The sequence below is a fragment of the Synchiropus splendidus genome, chromosome 7, assembly GCF_027744825.2.
Source record: "Synchiropus splendidus isolate RoL2022-P1 chromosome 7, RoL_Sspl_1.0, whole genome shotgun sequence".
NCBI classification, from domain to species: domain Eukaryota; kingdom Metazoa; phylum Chordata; class Actinopteri; order Syngnathiformes; family Callionymidae; genus Synchiropus; species Synchiropus splendidus.
The window spans coordinates 24,818,945-24,843,441 of record NC_071340.1 but is presented as its reverse complement, the minus strand read 5'-3'; the positions used below and the strand labels follow the sequence as shown (position 1 = coordinate 24,843,441).

The following is a 24,497-nucleotide window of genomic DNA, read 5'->3' as shown; positions in this document are numbered from 1 at the left end:
ACGCCCCCCGAAAATAGCCAGAAAAAACATAATGTGCGTGGACCGATGAGCTGACCCACGACGCACTTTGTTATTGCGTATAACGCAGCCTCTGTATGCAGACGTGTCCCGTTAGCTCCATTTACTGACTGTTTTTTCTTCATATTGAGGTGTAAAACCTTTCCTGTCTCCACACTGGACCGTGGTAGAGTGTCACAGGGGAGGTGCTGGAGCGCTCACTCCAGGGTTTGATGTCCTGTTGTGGGCTGGAGCTGGGACAGGGATGAGGCCAGTCTGGGACAGAGCGTGACTTGGTTTATGACTTTGTCACAGCCAAACTGCACAGAAGCGCACATTCAGAGCTGGACACGCACCGGGCACCTCTTCACTTCTGGAGAGACGTCACTCACTCGGCAACCCCTCCCACATGCAGCGGCCACACACATAGAGGAACAGCCACCTGCAGCAGACGCTCGACATTCACTCCTACAAAAGACTATTTTAAGGCTTGGAACGCATTATTGCTTTTTCCATTCATTGAAATGGGAAAAATCAATTCAGATTTTTAACAAATCGCTTCTCGAACGGATTGTGGTCGAGAACCAAGGTACCACTGTACGATATAAATAAAATCAGCACCCAAGTATCAGGAGCAATTTGAATGGAGGAAGGCATGTCATTCCAACCTCAGTTTATTGGTGTGTGTTTGAGCTCTGGGAAGATGCTTGGTTCACCTAATGGGAGGACCGGCTCCACCTGCTGCTCCCGTGAGGCAATATACATCACATTTCTGTCAGGTCGTATGTGGTACAGAGAGGTGTGAGACCGGGTACAGGAAAAGGGTGGAGAGACGGAAGAAAGAGGGTGAGACAGGTGAGAGCAGAGGGAGTCGACAGGTGTAAAAACAACAGAGAGACAGGCAGCAGAGAGAAGCGAGGGAGGAGATTCAGGAGAGTGGAAGCCACAGAGAAACAGGGAGGGAGAGAGGCGGCGGAGCGACAGACAGAGAGAAAGACGGGGAGGAGAGACGGCAGTGGATTGGTCACAGCTCCGAGAGCACCGGAGGAACGAGCCGCTCGATGATGAGGACGCAGTTTCGGGAGCGCTGTGTGTTGTTGTTGTTGCTGCTGCTGTCGTCGTCGTCGTCCTGCTGCGGAGCGCGCGCGTGTTGACCAGCAGGGGAAAGCCCCCGAGCATGGACCGCTGCTTGTGCTGAGCCCCTCGCCTCGACAGCGCCTGCACTCCCAGCGCCATGGGCTCCAGGCTCAGCAGGCAGAGCAGTCTAGACAATGAGAATTTCTCCAAGAAGCGACGCAAGCTCCAGCCGGAGGAGGGCGAGAGGAGCAGCCGGACTGGCGGAGACTTCCTCTTCGCGATGATGCTCAAGTCGGACAAGCTGCCGGGGATGCTGAGGAGAAGCAACCACAGCCCGTACGTCCGCAGGGTGGCGTGGATCAAGGAGATCCAGAAGCTGCTGCGGGAGCGCAGGATCGAGCAGGCGACCGACGTGCTCAAGCTGCTGAGGAAGGTGAGCCTCTCCGTGACCTTTCACCCCGGCCGCCCTCGCCTTGCCTTGGCGCAGACTGACTTGACTTGAGGACACCTGTGCGTGTCGCCGAGTGGGACCCGGGCGCGCGCCACGCAGGGGTTGGTGAGGGAGCAGGATGGTCCGTGGGTGGAAATTCTCCAATTGTGGGTCATTTGTTATTGTCATGCAGCCCCGGATGAGTCAAGGGTTTGGGCTTTTTTTTCCCCCGGGTGGCAGCATCCTGCGTTCATTTGTCCTTGTCTGATCCACTAAAGAGAGTCTCGGCTCATCTTCCATCCCTGTTGCACTCACCTGTGAGAATGTTTGAACCTGCACCTGCTGCAGGCCGCCTGCGCCTTCTGTCCTTTGGCCCGTGAATGGAGGAGACACGCACCCCTTTTCCATCTTAGTGTTTCAAGTCTGGCTTCAGTTTGACAGGTTATAAGTGAGAAATTAAAGTCAAGGACGAAATAGCAATAACAATGTGTTTTTACACTAAACGTGTGTAGATGAAAATAAGAAATTGTGACCTATTATTATATCACAATGAATTGAAAAAATCTTTTCCCTTTACGCCGCTGTGATCACGTCTCCGTCCGACTCACCTGCCGACTATGTTCTAGGGCTTCAGCTAACAATTATTTTGATAGTGACAAGTCGCCAAAAATGGTCTTTGTAAATGGAATATTAATTAATATTAAAAAGTTAAATGTAAAATGTTATAAACACTTGTACAGTGTTTATTGTTGTTTTGAAACTTTATATTTGAATTTTAATTTCTCAAAATGTGGCGTGGAGAATATGTTTGTTTCTCAATTGCCCTTGTAAAGTGGGTCACGACGATCACAAAACCTCAGCCATTTCTTTTCTCTCTGCGGAGAACGACCGCGGCACGATTACTCACAAACCTGTCAACGACTAATTCAATAGTCGTCATTGTCGACTGGATGTTCAGCCCTAATTTATAGCATCACAAAATAATCTCGCGTCACACAGTCGGTCTAACCTTGTCTCTGGACTGTTTTATCGTTCAGCTCTGACTGACTCGAAGCTTCACTCCATTCTAGAATTTGCAAGCTGCAAGATCACACAGTGTCCAGTTCTTGGAACAAGCTACAGTTTAATTTGATGTTATTTGTAGATAACATCAAGTGAAATGAGAGTGCATATAAAGCAACAGTAATGGTGGTCTCGGTTCACCGGCTGAAGTGACGAAGGCTTGGATGATGCAGTGCTTCTCACCATCCATTTGTGTTCGGGTGATGGGAGCGACTGGTATTTTATTGAAATGGGACGCGCTTGTTTTCTCATGTAGTGATGGTTTGTTGGTCGCTTTGTGGGGTGGCTTCATGTTTCTGCATCTGCAGGCTGCTTGACTGAGGCACGATGCCGGCCATTTGACCCCGTGTTTGCGCCACAGTGTCAAATGTTACAGTGAGGATGGAGGACTGGTATCTGTTTTCCGATGTCACGTGACTTGAGAAGTGCTATGGCTGTCGATATTAGAGCGAAGTTAGGGGTGAAACAATGGTGTCTTTCGTGCTCCATTTCTATCGTGGAGCTGTCCATGGTGCCTGTGGATTCATCCCCTTGTGTCTCCCCAGACTCATCCAGCTTGTCACCAGGGAAACATGCAGCATATGAGTTGATCAACACTTTGCTCTGGTTTGGGTCAAATCTCACACCATGCCTGATTCCACCTCCACACCAAAGTCTAAACTAAGCGTCAGTAAATCAGCATTAAGTACATTTCATAATGAAGTATTTGGCCATGCTCATGAATCAGGGTCCACCACCATCATGATCAATAGAAATATTGAATGTAAATGTTGGACAAAACGGCATCTGTTAGCCAACTTCCAACTGTATTGACTTGATCGTGCCCCGCGTACCACAATATCAGATCGTTTCGTGAGTTTGAGTGTGAGTAGTTTGCAGTAAATAAACCAACCTGTGGTGAATAGATTTGTACGTCATGTCTGCTGATTCATATTCATGACCTGCATATGTACTTGATGTAGTGCAAAATACAAATGTAGTTGACACTATAAAGTACAGCAAATAGTCTACTACATGTAGTTTAACAACAAAGTGAAGTGACTGACATCCCTAAGAATTGGAACAACACTTCACGACGTCATGCTTAAAGACAACGTGTCATTGGCTGCCGTGCTGTGTTTTGTTTCCTGCATATCCAGTGTTGGAGACAATGTTTTGGAAATGCCAGCTCCAATGTTTTTGCAACCTCTTGTGTCGGCGCTGATCATCTCACTTGGTTTGGTGAACCAACTGAGAAGAAAAAGACGGAGCCTATGTTGCGGCGATATATGTGTTAGAGGTATGAGGATGCTAACGTTAGCCTGGATGCTAGCCCACTGTTGTTTGCTCAGAAGAAATAAAAACCTACTGTTGTAGATACATGTTGTATTGTTCATGTTGTTGGACACGGTGGAGCATTTGGCTCACTAGCATGCGATACCAGCGAAAGTCAACGAACTGAAAAGAAGTTGTTCAGTCCAACATTGTTTTGAAATAAAGTACTTTGGTATCCTGGAAGTCTATCCACACTTCATATTCCCACTTGGTTTCAAGTCAGCTCCGGAGCTTCCTGGGTTTAAGGGATCTTTTCAAGTGGTGAATGGTGAGCGCCCTCAGTCTGAGGAGTATTAGGACGCACTACACTGACACACAAAACCTAGTGAGAAATTGTGAGAAAGGGGACACAGCCTAAGTCTCCCCAACACTGTTTGTGTATGACATTGTCTAACTCCTCCACTAGTCACACAACATTAGTGGCAGGATTTTCTGTGGGGGACAGAAGGGGGAGGTCTGCAAAGTAGGAAAGCATCAGCAGAAAAGGAAAGTGAGCCTCGCTGTGTCGTGATGGGCTGATGAGACTTCATTTTCAGAGCTCATCTGTAGGTGGCGCTCCCAGTTTAAAACTGATGTAATGCATTTAAGTAGTTCAAAACCAAAGATTTTACAGCAGAGAGTGCCATCTAGTGGGCACTGAAAGTGAGGGCAATGTTTCATGAAGCCTCAGAAGCCCAACAGTACTGCACAATGATGTGGCTCTGACCCAGTTAGTGTTAGTGTAGTAGTAAAAAAGATACATGAAAAGGATTGAAACCGGTGTTTTGTAAAAAAAAAAAAAAAAAAAAAATCACATTGATGGATGAACACGTCTAGAAGTAACACTGTTAGGTGAATAAATACAGCCAGTCAGTGTGTAGTATAAACGAATGAAGAGAGTATTGTGTGTGTTTTCGTAGCTGTCTCCTTGAATTGGGATGTAAGGCGCAAACAAAGCTTGACCTCATTTGAAAGGCGGTGCGTGGAAGGTGTTCTCCTTCACCTCCAGTGTGACTCCCAAACACTGCTCAGGAGGACGTGGCTTTGTTTGGGAGGTGACGGAGGTCTGGCTGATCTCATTTGTTCGCTGGCCCTCAGGCTCTCCGCGCTGTCGGCCAGTCCAGTGTTAATCACTGCGCAGCTTGTCCACGGGAGACTCGGGGACCTCCTTCATCACGTCAAGGAGATAAAGCGGGCGGCTCGGCGACAGCCATGTCACTGGGGACCTGCCGCCTCCAAACGTGCTCCACTGTTAGTATGAGGAGAATCGAGCGCACGCCGTCAAAGGTTTTAATTGGGCTGAAGCTCCAGATGCGTGAGAAAGATCTGAGCTGGCGGCAGACGCTGGGAGGATCAATGTGCTCTTGTCAGCATGTGCTCAGCTGGGAGGAGCCTTTGTTTGCTCAGGAGGGAAGACGTAGCGTCGCTCGCTGGAACGTCTGTGTTTGCTGTTGCCCTTGTTAAAGAGAAGCTGCCAACCTCCCACTGTCTGCTGATGGAAATAACCTGTGTGTGTGTGTGTCTCAAAGGTTCATTCCACTCATTAAAGTTGTGCCGACGACTCCAGCGCTTGTCGTCGCAGTCCGCCTCATTAGGTCCCGCGGCGTGGCACGGACCTCGCCGCCACATCACTCACCGTCACTCTCTAGCATCGAAAGGTCATTTCATCGATTTGAACGATTTTATGACCCTCGCGCAACGTCTATCTGTAGTGACCTCCGTGTGGATGGACTCATCACAGCGTCACTCGTACTTTTATGATCAATGAGCCGAGCACACTTTGATGCCCACTAGACGCCACCTTCCCACCGTCTCAGTTGGTGTGGTTTGACTTAGGGATGGGTGATAACTTATCGGCCACCGATAACTCCACGATGACTTTTCTGCATCTCATGATAAATGTGATCAACACATGGCTCACTTGCTGCATTGGACTTGCACACACAAACATGACGAGACCGTGATGGCACCGCGCTCTCCAGCTATTTTTTATCCAGGGAACCTTTGATCATGACACTGGTCGACTCTGAGTCTCTGGATCCCTGTTTATTTTATGAGATGGAGTGGTCCTCATAGGTTCTCTGACGCGCTCGTCTGCCTTGGTACACATCAACACATGCAGGTCTCTCGCTGCGCTGGTGAAAATAGTTGGATATTGGACAGAGCTCCGCTCCGCTATTGGCAGCGGCGTCCTCTTCCACGTCCCCATTAGGGTTGACTGATCGCGGACACACTCTCACAGGCAGCGCTAATGCTACGACCTAGCATCAGTTAGGGACCATCAACAAATTCTAAAGCGTCAAAGTTCGAGTGAAATCCTCAATAAGGCCATGGAAAACAAGCATTTTAGGAGAGAGGTTTTTCATCACACAAGACAAAAGAGTGACAGTTTGTACCACGATTTGGAGAATAGAATATGACTAAATGGTCATTTATCCACATGATTTCTCATATTTCTTCAGCAGCATCTAGGAAATGTGTCCAGACTGCTCCATAGTTCAAGTCAACTGTTCAGAGACATGAGATACAGCAGACAGACGGCTCCATTTAACCCCTAAATAAAGCTGGCAGAGCAGCCTGTCAGACACCAGCGGCTTCTACCAAAGACCTGAAACATTGAATTTCTCATCTCTACACTTCACTGTTCTGTTGAAACATCAACAAACCATGATGTTGGAGACAAACTCCACCACTAAGTTTCATCATAAAACAGTTTCAAGACACACTGTAGTGTCCAACTAATGGAATAGAATGAAACTTTATACTGATATAAAATGTATACTGATGAGATCCTGATAATTATCATTATCGCTGAAATAACAACATTCATTATGGTAACTTTTTGGTCCGTATCGGCCATCCCTAGCTTGAAGACAGGGTTTTCCCCAGCGCTTCATCAGATTTGTAGTGAAGTATGGCTCAAGTGTCAGTGCTCTCCACCATCAAGTAGGATGTGCACTGCTTCTGTGCGTGAAAATCCGACGTCCCCCACGCCCCCCTATCGGACACACCACCAAGGCTCTTGGGGAGAACCTCGGGGGTGGTCACCCTTATGAGGACATTTCTACCTCCAAACTTACCCAGTGGTGGAGTCCGTGTCACAGGCAGTAGTAGCCTGCGACACGGACTCCACCACTCGGACCGCCATTGTTGATGGCATCAGAATATGAGACAAACTCTGCTTCAGTTCTGCCTCAGATAAAGGGTGGTGTCCTGAGGCAGACCTGAACGATCCATTCTACAATATGGACGCCTTGTGCTCCTCATTGTTGGCAGTACACTTCCAGAGAACTGTTGCTTCAAGAGACGGAGACTTTCAAGTGTCCGTCAGGCCTGGATTAAAGCCGCAGTAGTCCACAAGATACGCTTCATTTTGACTGGATGAAGGTGAATCAAGCAGATAATCCAATTTCCTATGCGACAAATTGAGATCTTAAAATAAGAATGTGATGTCATGAGTCCGCGGTGAGCTCAGCTGCTGTTTGTTCGACGATGACCAAGGAAATGTGCGCATGGTTGAGCGCCATGAACGGCTTCATGTATGCGCAACAGAACACAGTGTTCTGTCCTTTATCAGCTGTGCTGATGAATTTTTTAGAGCAGGCATGTTTTCTCTCACAGTGGGAAATGTTGGAATGAGTTATGCATGTTTTTCCACAACCTATAGTCGCGCTGCATCAAGAATGTTCTTCCTCTCCTCTGCTGCAGGACCTGGGTCTGGAGGGAAGCTCCCTCAACGACATCTTGTACAAGAACGCTGCCTTCCTCAACCTGGTGGACCCAATCTCCCACGAGCTGCTGCTGAGTCTGGCCAGAGAGATGCAGTGTCCTAAAAAGGTAGGCCGCCCCTGCACCCTGAGTGAGGGTGTGTCTGTTAGAGGGAGCAGAGCAACGTAAAAACCTGTCCATTTACAGGCGAAATATGACACGGCCATCATCTGTAATCTGAGTGTTCCAGTGCAATTCATGGTGCGCAGCTGGGTATAGACGGCGGGTGAAGGTACAGGAGGCGTTTGGCCTTCTGAGGCATCTTCCCTGGACACAGCTGAGTGGATCAAAGTATCAAAAGTAGAACAATAGACTTGTAGAGTCAATTTCTCTTGTCACCATGGAGGAATAACAACTGCGGTTTCAGCACTGCAGTTGTTATTCCTCCATGGTGACAAGAGAAGGGTAGAAGACAGGGTTAAGTGCCGTAATTTCTGGACTATAAGCTGCTACTTTTGTCTGAATCTTGTGTCTTATACAACGACAGAGCTAATATATGGATTCTTACAGGCTAAAGAGTGTTGTGCTGCCAAAATATTGAGGCTCGTCACATCAATCGATGAAATTGCAGATGTTTTATTGACCTTAAAGCACTCAAAATGCGGCGTTTTCACTCGGGTGTCCGCAGCTCTGCCCACATAGCTGATCTCCTGCAGGACTGGAGTCGAGAAGCAGCAGCTGAGACTGGCTGTGGTGTCTGAACTTCGGACATTCAGGTGAAAACAGCACATTTTGAGCCCTTTAATGTCAGTAAAAAATGTGAGGAGTTGATGATTCCAGTTCAGAACATTGACCAGTTTGTTTCATGAGTCAGTCCCCAGGCTAGTTTACAAGTGATCCTCATGCATTTTAAGCCTTTCTACAGCAAGACAGCACCACTGCACGCGGGACTTATAGACCTCTGCGGTCTTACTTTCCTTCTTACATTCAGTGGGTGCAGCTAATATTGCAGGCATAAAGCCCTTTGATGACCCTAGTCTACTTTTATTGAAGATTTTCTTTTCTATTTTTGCCATTTGGAATGGATTTTTTTCTCTAAAATTCGGTGCCTTTTCCCCATTATACAACATCAACTTGCGTTTTCTCTATACGTCCTCTTTCACTGTACGAGCGAGTGTATGATTCTGGTCGTGTCACACGTCAGAAATGTAAATGTGACTGACTGTATGGTGAGCCTGCTGTTATGAAAGCAGCATGGTTGAATCCATTGATTCTGGAGTGTAATTGAATGTGCGCTGGTGTGTCAGACCAGCGAGGCTCACCAGACCCCAGACTCTCATTTCCCCTCCGTCCCTACGAAGAGTATTTGAACCTGCTGTGACTCACAGATCCAGGAGGAATCAGATATTTGTGGCCTGCAGCTGAAGAACACATTTCCCTGATGCTTTCCTTTTGTTAAGTAATGAGTTCTTTGGATCAATGGGAATCCAATCTTGGGTGTTGATCGACTTGTGCACAGATGGATGGGCAACAGAAGTTCGGCCAACATGTAGAGATCGAAACTCTGGAACTATAATTGTGCATGGCAAACTCCAGAATGGCATCAGTGCTGTGATGTGTTTAGACTGTGAATCTAAAATGTGCAGCAAATGAATGAAGATGACCGGCGGCTGTGTTGAAGCTGCTCCGTCTGGGTGAACTTCCTGTGTTTCCTCCGTCGATGCTCCCCAGTTAGATTAAATTTGCCTGCTCCTGCTGCGCAGGTAAATTGTGTTTTGCTCTGCAGCTGCTCAAGGCATGGTGAACACCGACAGAACTGTTTTCTCTCTCACGTCGATGAGATTCTTGCTGTGCCTTGAAAGGTTGCAGATGAAATAGAAAATGTGCTGTTTCACGATCAATGGACTCACGCCTTCATATTCCTTAAGCAAGTTATTTCTTCTGCAGCCTGCTTTCTTTTAGTCCCGGAGTTTGAGCTCAAATAAATGTGCTCAGTTTATTCCGAAATACTTTTTATGTAGGTCTGTTTTCTCATATTGTGATTAGTCTGGAAATAGCAGCGCTCCAGATGTCTTTTCCTGATATTTAAAGACAAATAAAAGGTGCTATTTTCAGGGGCTTATTCTGTGTTATTCAGTGTATGTTTTTATAAAACTCTCAAACATTTTTCTTCAACTTCCAGCGAGTGATGGGCTGGTGAGGTTTCATGAAAAAGTGTGCTCATGTTCAGAGCCCACTAGCTGGCGCTCTCTGCTTTTAAATCTTTGGTTTTAAACTAATAGCGCCACCTTCTGGGCTCTGACAGTGTTTCATAAAGCCTCATCACCACATCCAGCTTGTTGTCGTCTGGTCCCGCCCACTCTCATGCGATTGGTCAGCATCGCTCATGTCTCTGCGTGTGAGTCTTCTGCTGCAAGCACGCACTTCCAGGACACTTGCTCTCACATGAGATGGATGTCTGGAACTGAACTTTCACTCTTGTGTTGATCAAAATCTGAGCACAGGTCTGGAGAAACCTTCTTGAAAGTCTTCTAGAAGGTCTTTCAAGCACCTGCCTCGTGGCACTTTCAAGCCGCTGCCATGGCCCCTCCCACTTCTCCTCATGTGGTGTACGGCTGTCAAAGTTCTCCACGACGATAACTGTAATAACAGTAATCATAATAACAATAAGAAGAAGAAGAGGAAATGGAGGAGGAGAAAAAGAAGAAGAACATTCTTGATATCAGCAGCAGGCAGTACAAGCCGTAGCCTATGATGCCACATACTGGATATGGCTGCATAAGGTCACAGTATTTGGAGGAAAGTCTTGAGTTGTTATTTGCATTGTTTGAATCAGTCAGTGGTGTCTGCTTTGCTGAGGAGAGCGGATGCATGTGTGGATCTGTGATGTAAGCAAGAGACCCTACCTACGGGAGTCGCTTGTTTAACTGTGTAGCATAACGGTTGGAACTTGAAACATCCTGTTTAAGTCATGGCAAAATGAAATTGCACTGTGCTCCGTATTGATCTGAATAAAAAGCAGAACTGACTCAGTGCCAGGCTCAAAGCGCCCACGCCACGACCAGCAGCGCAGGAGAGAACACCGAGATCAATAAGTAAAAACAAATAATAAACGTTTGGACAAATGTAAAATGTATTGCCCAGTCGACATGGAGCTCAGATGCTGACCCTCGCGTGGGCGACTGTGCACAAGATTTCTCATTCACATGACAGTGGCAATAATAGAAAAATGGAGTGAGACATCACTCACCAGCAGTCACACCAGCAGACCACTGAGAGTGACCTGCTCACCACTCCTCCACCGTGCTGCCCCAGTTTCCCAATGTCAGTTTATATTTGACTTTTTTTCTGCTTGGGAGCGACGCTCTCCTCCAAAAAGTGTCACAATCCAGCTGCCACTTCAGTTCCAATTCCAAAGTTGCAACTTAAAATTTGTTTTTTTCTAACATTTGAAATGACTTATTTCGTCCATAACTTAACACCAACTCATTTTAAATCCAGTCAAATGAGTCAAACTGGTATTTTCATACCGTATTAAATATGATGTTAGATTAGTGGCTGTAGTAATATGACTGTAAGGCTCGGGATCGTCTCTCATCCTCACGTCTGTGTCTGCAGGACGCCGACACCATCAAGTCTTCGGACAAGATTTGCCGGCAGCTGATCTACCACCTGACCCCTCACTCCAAGTGGCTGAGGCAGAGCATGTCCAGACGGAAATCCCAGGCCTGGTAAGCTGCTCCGCACACGCACACACACACACACCGCAGCCGAGTGGGCCGGGCTCCATCTAGAGCTTTAGAGCTTTCCATCTTTCGAGCTGACATGAAACCGGGACAGAACCAGCCACGGGCTGACCTGGCTGGCTGCCATGGTAACCATAGCTGTCACTCATTTCTCTTCCGCCGCCGGCCTGCCTCTCGTCTCAAACGCTTTCGCCTGAGCGACGCGGACGAGCTGTGAAGGTGATGCCGAGGTGCCGCAGCGAGTGTTGGATCGTGAACCGAGCTGGTGCGGCTTGTCTTGCTTGTGAGGAGGAAAGCAGTGACTCTTAGCCATTGTTTTGCAGCTCTTGGCTGCATATATTGGCATGATTTCTTTTAGGATGAAGCCTTGGCTGCCAGTGTTGGCTCAGACACTGCACTGATGCTGGGAGTCTGCCATTGTTTCTGTTTCAAAGTGAACTCGCAGGCTGAACTGTACGACAAGGAAGTGGTCATGTGTGATCCATGTCAACAAAAAATAGGATTCAGTTGCCGCCCCAGACCTCTTGCTTCTGAAGCGACACTCATTGGATGAAAGGACTTCTGAACTAATGATGCTAAAATGAAAGCAACATCATGTGTTGACTTCAAATCAGACATAAATTCCAGTTGCTCCAATTCCAAGTTGACTTGTGTTTGCTCGCTGCTCTTCTGTTGGACTAGTTTTCAGTGCAACTCAATCGTTACTTTAAAAAGAAAAGGAATCATTTGCTCCAGTTCCCTTGATATCGGCCGACTTTGATGATGCAACTATATTAAAATGTGTCTCTGCGCCTCTGAAGAGCGCTGCGGCGGCAGCTTTACAGCTAGCGCCAAGCTAACGGTGCATGGCCTCTTTTCAAGCATATCAACCTGAATTTTCAACTTGTACGTGTTGAGAATCTCTGTGTCTTGAGGTGGGAGCTATCAATAGAGACGGCCCTGACTAAATCCTGGAGCATCTGATGCAGCTGAAAATGGCAAAACGCAAAATAAGTTAATAATAATTGACACTGGGACTAAGACATGCAGGGTTTAGAACCTTGCTGTCATTTGTTAGTTATAGTTTGGGGATACATTTCACATTGTTGCATCCATTATTTACAACAAAGCAAATTTCATTTAAAAAAAAAACTGAGATCGAGTCTGACGTAATGCCTTGTCGCAACCGGTTAGCTTGGTGGCTAATGCTACAAAGCTACATGCCATCTTTTGCAAAAGTTGCCAAAAACACCAACAAACTATTAGTTGAATAAATGTACTCAACACTGTTCACTCCAGCAAAAATGCTTTGCTTTGAATCTGCACTTTCAGTTAGATTCAGAGCATGCTAACCAGACGCATACCTGATTTATTGGATTTATTGGCTGCGTTTCTCGCCTACAGCATCAAGCTCATGTTTCGCTCCCTGTTGTGAGATGAATCCAAACCAGGTCCATGTATCCTGTGTTACAGTGTAGCTACAGGTTTCACATTAACTTTGGCTATGCAGTAGATGCTTGTGCTTTATTTATTGCAAGCTTATTGTTGAGTTAATATTTAACATGTTATTTGATTTATTTATTCGCATGGGAATTGTATAGGGGTGGGATTCGATTAAAAAAATTAATCTAGTTAATGAGATAATTTGTGATGAATTAATTTCAATTAATCGCAGTTGAATCGTATAAGAATATTTGCCAGAAGAAGCCACATTTTTTCATTTGAATGAATTTGGTGTATTCGTGAAACTAATGGTGGAGCCATACATACATTTACAACAACAAAACAACAAAATATTGTTTATTTTGCATCAATTTGACAATAGCACAATAAATCACCATGATGGCTACAGTCAAGTTTTTATATCACCTTATTGAAACCAAAGCTGTTGTAATGTCTTGAAAATATTTGTCTAAGAATTTAAATTAAATTAAATTAAGTTAAAATCGTAATGAACTCATTAATGTTCCACCACTAGAATTGGGTCTAGAGGTGAGGTGGGCAATATTGTCTTAACTTGCACTGTCTACATTGAAATGGCGGTGGGCATCAGCTGAAGAGAAAGAACAAATTCGATTCAGGACTGTTCACAGTTAAAGTGTGGTGTCGCAATTGGAAGCCATTCCCATGGCAACGACTGAGAAGATGGTGGTCCAACAAGGTGCTTTGCTTGAGGATGCTACATGCTAGCCTGTTGCTGACTAACCGCAGAGGCACAGCTGGTCAAGTGCTTCCCCATTGTGGTTCAATATCTGGCGTAACAAGTCTGTTTAGCCGCAGCCTTCCAAATGATCTACTGCAGAGGGCCACATTAGGAACTGTAACGTTTGTCAGGGGCCAACATGCCAAAGGAAAGACAACAAAGCATGATGGAAAAATATCTATCTAAAGGACAAAATGAACCTCAGCAGATGAAACATCATTAAGGATATTAAGAAGTATAAATATGCCATGAACACTCACGTTATTTGCTCTTAATATAAATATAAATCAACTATGGACCAGACGTTCAAGATAAAAAGGTTTGTTTGTTTGTTTGTTTCAAAATATGAAGATAAACACAAAAATGGCCAATGAAAAGAAAACCATTTTAGTCTTCAAACAAGAACATGCTATATTTACTGATGAAGTGGTGGTGGTGACTAAAAGAGAAAGAACAAAAAAGGCAGAAAAATTAGGACATTTTAGTTATAGTTTTAGTCTGATGTCAAACGGGCCACGAAAGTACAGGCACCGGGCTGCATATGGCCCCCGGGCCACACTTTGCCCAGGTGTGATCTACTGGCTAAGATCAGAGCTTTTGTTATTAAACACCTTTGCACTTGATGAAAAAGTTTCATCTTTTTTAATAAGAAAATAAAACATCTAAAGATGGGGAAGGTTATTTCCCAGCAAAACAAAGGGCGATAGCGGGGGAAGAGCCGAGGCTTGAGACTTTGCTGCAGTGTTTCCCACCACTTTACATTGCCACGCACGAGGCCGCTAAATAATTTAAACGCTCCTTTGCCCTTTTGTTTCCACTCCGATCTGTCAGCGCCTCCTGTCAGAGGGCACTGGTTTGTTTAACCTGAAGAGACAGTGAAGTGGCCTGCTGTGCCGATTCAGTGTCAAAGTCAATTAAAACATCGCGCTTCACTGTGTGTCAGACTTGACTGCGGCACCCAGGTCCTGGATCTGTGGTCTGATCAGGCGGCTGAAGAGCCGGCGAGGGGCGGGAGCTTGGCCTTCTGCAATATATATATATATATCTGAATATAAACAGAGAGGGTTGCCATGGCGGCGCCGTCTTTATCTAGCGATGGCGCCAGCTGCCGGGTTCCTATTGTCTGGCGCACTTTTGTGTGACAGAGATCTCATCCTCAGCTGAGTTACGAAGCCATAATGACTTGCCGTGCACAGGCGCCCAGGCAGGTGCCAGGGAGGTTAGAGCTCGACGCTGCCGCTCGTCTGGCGCTGCCTTTCTCTGCTTCATGAAAAATGGATGTCTGAAACATTCTCTCAAGACGGCGCGTCCATCCTTCTCCCTGATTAAACTGATACCGGAGGAAAAGTCACTGATGAAACCTCAAATGGAGTTTTTCTTTTTTTAGAAACTTTCATCCGAACGAGCACTGCCTCTCTGATGAAAACCAGCTGTGAGCTCAACATAAGGCCACTTAGCCATGACTCAGCACATGTAGCGAAAACATGACTTTATATGTGTATGTATTTTTATGGGCCTCATTTTCTGTCGGCGTCATGGTGAAGATGAATGTTTATTTTACCGTTTTTATTATTGTCATTATTGTTAACAAAAATAATGACTTTTACAGTGGTGCCTCGGTTTTCGAACGTCGAACAAATCGGAGTTCGAACAAAAAATTTGAGATTTTTTTTGCTTCTGATTTCAAACGAAAATCCAGAACGCCCCAAAAAACGCTGGAAAAAATATAAGGTGATCAGTTGACCCACGAGGCGCTTTGTTATTGTGTATAACGCAGCCTCTCGATGCAGACGTGTCCCGTTAGCTCCATTTACTGACTGTTTTTTCTTCATATTGAGGTGTAAAACCTTTCCTGTCTCCACACTGGACCGTGGTAGAGTGTCACAGGGGAGGTGCTGGAGCGCTCACTCCAGGGTTTGATGTCCTGTTGTGGGCTGGAGCTGGGACAGGGATGAGGCCAGTCTGGGACAGAGCGTGACTTGGTTTATGACTTTGTCACAGCCAAACTGCACAGAAGCGCACATTCAGAGCTGGACACGCACCGGGCACCTCTTCACTTCTGGAGAGACCTCACTCACTCGGCAACCCCTCCCACATGCAGCGGCCACACACATAGAGGAACAGCGCACCTGCAGCAGACGCTCTACATTCACTCCTACAAAAGACTATTTTAAGGCTTGGAACGCATTAGTTCTTTTTCCATTCATTGTTATGGGAAAAATCGATTAAGATTTTGAACAATTCGCCGTCTGGAATGGATTGTGGTCGAGAACCGAGGTACCACTGTATTTATTTCTATGTTATGGGTTAAGGTTAGTCATAGGTTTCGATCCAAAGTTGCCAAATTGATTTGATTCACCTCACAAGTGCATGATTCAGTTTACAGTTCTATTCAGTTCCAATATGGTTTGTGATATTTCAGTCACTTGAAGTGGCTTGAATATGGAGATTCTGAGAGAACTAATGTTTTTTAGTAAGAGAATCTTCCATGTTGGCGCATTATTGAAACTACTGTTTCAAACGACAGGCCGTTCCACACACAATAGAATAAACATGAAATAACCAATATCAGGCCACGTATAGGAAAATCAATTCACATTGATTCATCAGTTTCTTTAAACCCAGCCCTACTATCTATGGCATTTCTAAATTGAGGTTTTCTTCCTTGTCAGCGGCCACCTCATTAATACGAATGGACTAAATGGTTACGGCTCTTTAAAAAAAAAATCTGGTTTAAATTCTGCTTTGGAATCAAGAGATGCTTTCAGAAGCCATGGGTTCGAGTGGGAAGCTCAGGCTGAAAAACCCCAGTGCTGACTGTTTGGAATGCTTCCACTTAAATAGGGAATTGAACACCTTCAGACCACTGAGCCCTGAAATGCAGTGATCAAACCCACTTCACCGAGTTTCTGTGTTGTGGTCTGAAGACATCCAAAATCGGTGCCAAGCAAAATGGGACTCGCACCACGTGACCAGGGGTCTGAGCTTTTCCATTCCTCCCAAGCAAACACAAAGAGGGCCATTGTCTTGTGGTCTGTCTGTACTAAAGCACCTCCTCACTGTAGAAAGCTCCATTTATCGAGAGAATGAAATGGGCTCTTCAAAAAAAAAGCATTTTTGCTGCAGTTAATATGCACTTTTGTACTTTTATATGGGGCGAGAATGGGGACACCTTATGTTAGAATTGAAAAAAAAATATTGGCTGAAAAAAAAATGTAGGAATTGAAAAACGGAATATTGGCTGAAACATTTTTGTACATTTTTTGTACAAAAATTAAAAATAAGAATATATTACTATATTTTTTCAGCCAATAGTGACGGTACGATATATTGCCATATTGTTAGTTCAGCATTGTAATAATAATAATAGTTTTTAATAATAGCCTTTGTTTTATGGAAACAAAACAACATTCTGAGGTGATTCTGAAGAACGTTCCTGACAGTATCTGTTGTTGTGGAGTGAACAAACGTTTGCATGAGGAAAGCGTTACGGGCCACTCTGGTGTGGATAAGCTACATTTAGAACAGATTCAAAATGTGTGTTTAATTTGCCATGAATCGCAAGTTAATTCAGTTTCAGTGCAATTAATTGAGAATAAAAATTGAATTCTATTGACAGCCCTGTTGAAAATATCGACACATCCCTACAATTGAATGTGTTTGGGGATATAAAGTTGGTTCATCATCTCAAACTGGGAGCAAATATGTGCTTAAAAGGTGTGTCTTTTGTTGTTCACCTTTTTGGCTCAAACAGACTTTAAAGGCTTAGGTTGCATAAGTGAGCACTATGAACTCGGTATGCATGTTTTGTTTGAATAAAAAAAGACATTACATTAAAATGAATTCTGAAACTAGCTTCCGTGTGTTGTGCTGCTGCGAACAGTGTTTACAACCGTGTGGTTCTCCCAGAATCTGTGTCTGTCTGAACTGTTAATCCTCCGAGGGAGACTCAGAATAATGAGTTGGACTCTGGAGAAAAGACACGCTTCTACATGGTTGCTATGGCATGGGAGGTTGTTAGCCACAGAGAAGCTGGCGGGTCGCTGGTTGCTATCGGTTACCGCGTCGAGCATTTTGGACGAAAAAAACACACAAATGAGTTTCGAAAAGATTCATAACAGAAGAACTAAATCACTTCCTGATGCAAAGAAGGAGCATTAAATTATGATAACAGCATCATAAAATAAACATAAACCATAGAAGGTTCGCTTTGTCTGCGGGCTGTTGTGACACTTGTTTTGCCGAGTCATTTAACGTCTCTCTGTGATTCGTTTCAACGGCTGGCTGTTGGAACCGACTCATGCCTGAGAGAGGAGGGATGGAAATCCACTTCAATCAGATCTGCTGTCTGACATTTCTGCTGTATCATGTCGCACAGATGACACACACGTTCCCAACTTGAGTGAGATATGATTGACCTGACAACAGTTATATCACTCTGAATTTTCCACACAATTGAAGGTTGCAGCACGCAGGAGTGCGTGACCCCCAGATGCTTCGACAACTCAACTCTGGTGGTGTTGAGGGCGACATGCAAAGGTCGCGAGTGTGTGTCGACATATATCAGCCGCGGTGGGTGGAGAACGCAGACACCGTGAGCACAGCAAACCCAAATAAACAAGGTACTTAGATTAAAGGGATTAACCAGATTGAGACATTAATTCAGAAAGGCATTTCAGCGGGAGCGAGCCGTGTGCAGCGCTAATGCTGGATAATGAAGGGCTGAATTATCCGGGCAACTGAGCCTGTACTGTGCTCTGTAGGAGTCGGACAAGCTAATGCTAAATTTGCTGTTTACACTACTGTGTGCGATGGGAACGTGAAGCTCTTGGTTATTTTCATTTGTGCGAGTCCGATGAAAATGGATCAAAGAACCGACGGAAATTCCACAAACTAAAGTGGAACGGAGATGCCAAACGTCCGAGTCACCCGCTGTGGCTGCGAGGGCAGTCAAGGTCGATGCCGCGCCACGTTAGGTGACCTTAACGTCACATGACCTCGCCTCCAAAAATAACCGCTTGTTTTTGTGTTCATAACACCCAGCTGTTTCCGACATTGAAAATGTGTCAAATCAAATGGAACGCCGAGGTGAGGCTTCATCTTTCTGCACAGTCTTCAGTGGTGTTCACGGCTCACAGCATCCGCGGGATTAATATTCTGTTTCATGGTGCGTTTTCACTCTCTGAGCCAGTTTTCGGGGGCCGGCTTCTGCCTCTGCCTCTGTCTGCCCATGCATGTCTCTGAAGTCTCTAACATGACTCAGCTGAAAAAGACAGCTTGTTTTGACAGGAGGCAGAAAACCACTCCAGCCAGAATCCATGACATCGGCAATGATTGGGAGGGATACAAGTGTTGTACATGTGTGAAGGGTGTGATTCGCCTGGAACATGAAGACTGAAGAAGCTTCTCAGGATGAATCAAATGTTCTCCAGATCAACCTCCATTTATCTCATCCATGAACCGCACTGGTTTTCTTCTTCTTTTACCTGCTCATTGGTCTTTGTCCAACATGTTCACAGTTTCCCATCCGGATGTCTTCTAACTTGGTCTCCAAACTTCTCCACAGAAGCAGTAACCCAGAACATACTGCACATCATTCCCAAACCGTAACCTGGTCTCCAAACTTCTCCACAGAGGCAGCACCTCTGAAACATACTGCACATCATTCCCAAACCGTAACTTGGTCTCCAAACTTCTCCACAGAGGCAGTAACCCAGAACATACTGCACATCATTCACAAACCGTAACCTGGTCTCCAAACTTCTGCACAGAGGCAACACCTCTGAAACACACTGTACATCATTCACAAACCGTAACCTGGTCTCCAAACTTCTCCACAAAGGCAGCACCTCTAAAACATACTGTACATCATTTCCAAACCGTAACCTGGTCTCCAAACTTCTCCACAGAGGCAGCACCTCTGAAACATACTGTACATCATTCCCAAACCGTAACTTGGTCTCCAAACTTCTGCACAGAGGCAACACCTCTGAAACACACTGTACATCATTCACAAACCGTAACCTGGTCTCCAAACTTCTCCACAAAGGCAGCACCTCTAAAACATACTGTACATCATTTCCAAACCGTAACCTGGTCTCCAAACTTCTCCACAGAGGCAGCACCTCTGAAACATACTGTACATCATTCCCAAACCGTAACTTGGTCTCCAAACTTCTCCACAGAAGCAGTAACCCAAAACATACTGTACATCATTCACAAACCGTAACCTGGTCTCCAAACTTCTCCACAGAAGCAGCACCTCTGAAACAAACTGCACATCATTCCCAAACCGTAACTTGGTCTCCAAACTTCTCCACAGAAGCAGCACCTCTGATACATACTGCACATCATTCCCAAACCGTAACTTGGTCTCCAAACTTCTCCACAGAAGCAGCACCTCTGATACATACTGCACATCATTCCCAAACCGTAACTTGGTCTCCAAACTTCTCCACAGAAGCAGTACCTCCTCACTTCCAATGAAAACCTGAGCATCTCCAACCCTGCCGCTTCTAATTCTGCTTCTTGTCTTCCTGTCCGAGCCACTGTCTCTGACCCATATACTTCGTGTTTGTCCTGTAGGGCTTCCCTGTCACTTTCCACCCTAGCTGCACCCTCTTCCTCACCTTGACCTATGTCTATTACGCTGTATGAATGAAAGGCACTTTTGTTTAGTACAATAGTTAAGCTGCCCCTGAACCGTCTTCCCAGTATCTTAGTAACATGTAGTGTGAGAAATGAAGAATAGCCGTTGCTACAAAGAAATACAAATGCAAGAAGAAGCACAATGGACAGATAAATATGTTGTCTTCTGCTGTAGTATACACATTATCTGCTGTAGTATACACATTATTAAGCAAGAGCGCCGAATGAAGAAGACGTGTGGAAAGGGACGTGTTTGAGCCCCTATTCCGAGTCACAGCCCTTTCCGTTTACCTCTCCTGGTGTGACCACTATAGTCACTGTGACTTCGCCATCAGCCTAGAACGCAAAATATTTGCTATTCATCACCTTGAGTGTGTCGGATTCAGCCACTGTGGAAAACCATTCCGAGAGAGAACGGACCCCGTCTCTGCCGGGACAGGGTCTTCCCTGCAGGCAGGAATCTTAAGCGAGCTCTGAATCTAAAGGCTGGTTGGACTCTGCCCTGTGTTCCAGGCTCCCTTTCCCTCATGCATGAAACACAATCGAGAAACTCAGTTCTTGTTTGCGTCTACTTCTCTCCAGCCTCCACTCGGACCAGCTGATGGTGAGTGTCTGCCAAGGACTGGTATTGAGGACAGAAATCCGACGACAACTGAGTCAGGTCCCAGTGTGTCTGAGCGTTCACACGTCTCTTTCATGTGGTCTGAAATGAGGTCACAGTCTGATAGCAGGAGCACGTTTGAATGCCAGGTGTTTTCTAAATAAAGCCACATTTTCGGCAGCATTGTTCCGGTCTATCTTTTCATTTGATCTGCGACTGAAAGCGCGCTGACGCACGTGCAACACTGTACTTAAATAACTGCTCCAGATGTGTCCCGTTTTTTTGTGACAGTAATCAAAAGCGCTGGCTTGATAGACTTGAAATGGTTCATCCAAAAGATATAAATAGGATGAAAACAAAGCTCTGCAAAGCCTCTTTCAGCCATGATTTATTCATCACTTTCAAAAAAGCAGTTCATCTTCTGTAAAAGTCCTGTTTGGGCTCTGCGCTATAAACAGACCTTTTGGATGTCGGAGTCGTGCGGATGTTTTGGGTGCCCTGTTTGCTCAAGTAAATCCTGGCGCTGAAGTGTGTGCGCCCGCCTTCCGCTCCACATTGAGCCGTTCAAACCGTCAACACGGGAAACGTCAACACCACAGCGCTGGCTTGGCCAATAACCCTGGGTTTTTGTCTCCGCAGTCTGAAGACCACGCTCCAGAAGAAGATCTCCAGTGACTCAGTCGACCTGTCCGGCATCCCTCTGTCCACCCGTGACGTGCGACAGGTGGCCTTCTACCTTCAGAACAACAAAGACAGCGTGGTCGCGGTGGACGTCAGCTTCACCGAGCTCCAGGACGACAACCTGAGGATCCTTCTCCCCCTGCTGGCCTCCCTGCCCAAGCTCAGCACGCTGGCTCTCAACGGCAACCGCCTGACCCTGTCTATCCTCAAGGACCTGACGGAGATGCTGAAGGACCCTAAGAAGTTCTCCAGCCTGGCCTGGATAGACCTGGGCAACAACGTGGACATCTTCACCATGCCGCAGCCGCTGCTGGTGGCCCTGCGCCGGCGCTGCAGCCTGAAGAGCAGCCTGCCCACCATCTACGAGTACACAGAGGGGCAGCCCTACTGCTACCACCTGGAGACCTCCATCGAGGAGCCAAGCCACTACGAAGAGGACGAGGAGGAGGGAGATGTGGAGCTGGAGGACCTGGGGAACAAGTACGACCTGGAGCCGTGGGGTTTGGAGGAGAAACACGTCTCCAAAGACTTCACCCTCCACTACTGCGAGAGGTGATGAGGCCTTCAAGGCTCCTCTGGATGTGGTCGAAATGTCCTCCCACAATGTCCTCCCCTCCTCACGCCCCGAGCCCAAACAAGGTGACAACCCCAACCGAGCCAAAGTGACAAAGGTGGACTTACTGTGGCGGAGTTTCATTGGAAGATGGCTGGTGGAGTGAAGGTCCGCTCCTCTCTCGCTCTCTTGCTTCCTGTGTCTACGTCCTTCTCTCTATCTTGGTGGCAGCGGCTGAGGTTCCAGACCCAGTGTTTAGAAGGGGATGGGCATCCCCGTGGTGGAGGGAGAGGAGTCCGTTCGTGTCCCGCGGGCTTCTCTACCGGGACTGAGAGTATCTCCAGCAGGCAGGGCCGAGCTCCACATCGTGTGTTCTCTGTTAATCTCTCAACAAAAGCTATGAGTTCAACGGACTATACAGCCGGCCAAAACTGCTAGGTCAAGACTTTTTGCCCTCCCACCCTCCCCCCCATCCCGAATGTGTACTTGTACATGCCCTTGTGTAGGCGTTATGACGACACACAGAACCACGGCTCTGCTGTAATGGCACCTCTGGTCGACACGGCTGGTCGTGTGTCGGCACCTGTAGCCCAAACCGCCCGTCCCACTCGTGTGTGTGTGTGTGCGGTCACCTGCTTCAGTGTGGTAGACACATGACTGTTACGTGGATTCTCGTCTCCCCGGCTGTGAGGTCATGTTCTCTCCTGTAGCACATTGTGATTCGACGGACCAAAGCAGTGATGCACTTTACGGCTTCTCCTTTAATTCAAGAGGGTTTTCTGTTCGGTGTTTAAACACGGTTGACTCCTCTGAGACCAGGTGGCTCATGATTGTTAGAAGGACCGACCTGTACCCGCATCACTGGATATCAAGTCAATGTTCTGTCTCTTACGTGTTCGTAACAGATGCTTCCTGTTTATTGCTGTGAAATGTTTCATGTGTTTGTTTGGATGTTTCGTCCGATTCTCGATGTCATGAGGATGGGGGGGTCGAGGTTTCAGTGATGACGGACTTGGTTGATTTAAAGGCTCCATTTTCTTGTGTCCTCGTCCAAATCTTGTTGCTTGTCTGTACTGTCTCTTTTTCAAACAATAACGGAAATAAAAGCATAGATAAACCCAAATATCTTGTCTTGGTTTGGCTCCATTTGCCGACAAGAATGTTCAGCAAGGAGTGAGACAGAACTTTAGGTTGAGAGTCACAGTGTTATGAGGGGACGCATTAGATCCATTTGCTTTCTATTACCAAAGAGGCTACTCAGTGAGTTGGATTCTGTGAGAGGAAAGAAAAACTCAATAAAAGAATGATCATTATGAACCATCACTGACAACAGAAACACAAGGAAAGGAAGTGAAATATCTAAACAAAAATGTGTTTTGGAAAAGGGACGAATGACTGATGAAAAATGGTCGCTGAAGCGTCATGAGATTTTTGTAAAATGTGGGAGGTTTTTTAAGGTCAAATTGAAAAAAATAATGAGACAAGTCTGAAAAGTATAAAACATTTATATATAAAAATCATAGTGAACAAAATGCCAAAGACATGTAAATAAAGAATACAGCTGGGAGAATGGTGAGCCAAGAGGTTGCATTTTTACTCAGCCAAATCCATTGTGTTATGTCTACTCACACTGCGCTACAGTTCTCACTGGTTGTGAGCGTTTTAACACGGTTTATTTACACGTTGGAGTGTACAGCATTATGTTATTCCTGTTTCGTTGACTTTCTAACGTTAACATTGTTGTTATGGGATGCTGGCGCCTTAAAATCGCTACATTTTGGGCTATGTTTGATGCTGTTTCACACAAGGATGACACAGCACTGGCTGACGCAAAATGCCAAAAAATGACATTTTTTCAAAACTTGGAAAAAAAACTTGGACCGTGTGAACATGTAGAAAAGTGAAGAAATTGATTTAATTGCAATTGTCGAATTATGGTGATTAAAAAAAAAAAAAACAGGATTGGCTGACACAAAATACCAAAAATGCCAAAAAATGAAACTTTTCCAAAACTCAAAAAATGACTTAAAATCAACTTGTCTCACATCCGTGGACCATTTGAACATCGACAATAGCAAATATCCAGGTCAAATCAGGTATAACTGGAAGTAAAACTCACATTAAAAATTCCCCAAGACTCAGTTCAGAATCCACTCAGAATGAACTGAAGTAAACATGATCAATTTTACCGCGTATATACAGTGCATATCTAACAGTCAACATTAACTTCAGTAGCAGCCGAGCTGTTGGTTTGAAGCCCAATATAATGAATAAATATTTAAGAATATATCACTCGCTTCCTTTCAGTGAACGTTTTCTCTACATTAGTTGTCAAATCAAGTCTGTGTTTGGTGTTTTGACTCCATCTCAGTATTCCGTGTCAGCCAGATAATCTGGACTACAGGCTGGATTATACTTGAACGTCTCCCTCAGTCACTTCCTGCCAGCGCTCATCTGCTGGCAGCTCCACTTCCTGTGGCTCCCGTAAGGTCAGAGCCCCGCGCGACCGTCACACCACG

The 24,497-nt window shown here is 45.8% G+C and overlaps 1 protein-coding gene across 1 annotated transcript; it reads left to right on the top strand.

Annotated features, from left to right (window-relative positions):
* The first annotated feature begins 624 nt into the window (after positions 1-624).
* lrrc75ba (leucine rich repeat containing 75Ba) lies at positions 625-23,092 on the top strand. Its single transcript, XM_053871421.1, has 4 exons — positions 625-1,507; positions 7,568-7,696; positions 11,186-11,298; positions 21,384-23,092. Exons 1-4 carry the CDS (start codon positions 1,232-1,234, stop codon positions 21,979-21,981), a joined length of 1,116 nt encoding a protein of 371 aa, XP_053727396.1. The 5' UTR covers positions 625-1,231; the 3' UTR covers positions 21,982-23,092.
* The last annotated feature ends 1,405 nt before the right edge of the window (positions 23,093-24,497 follow it).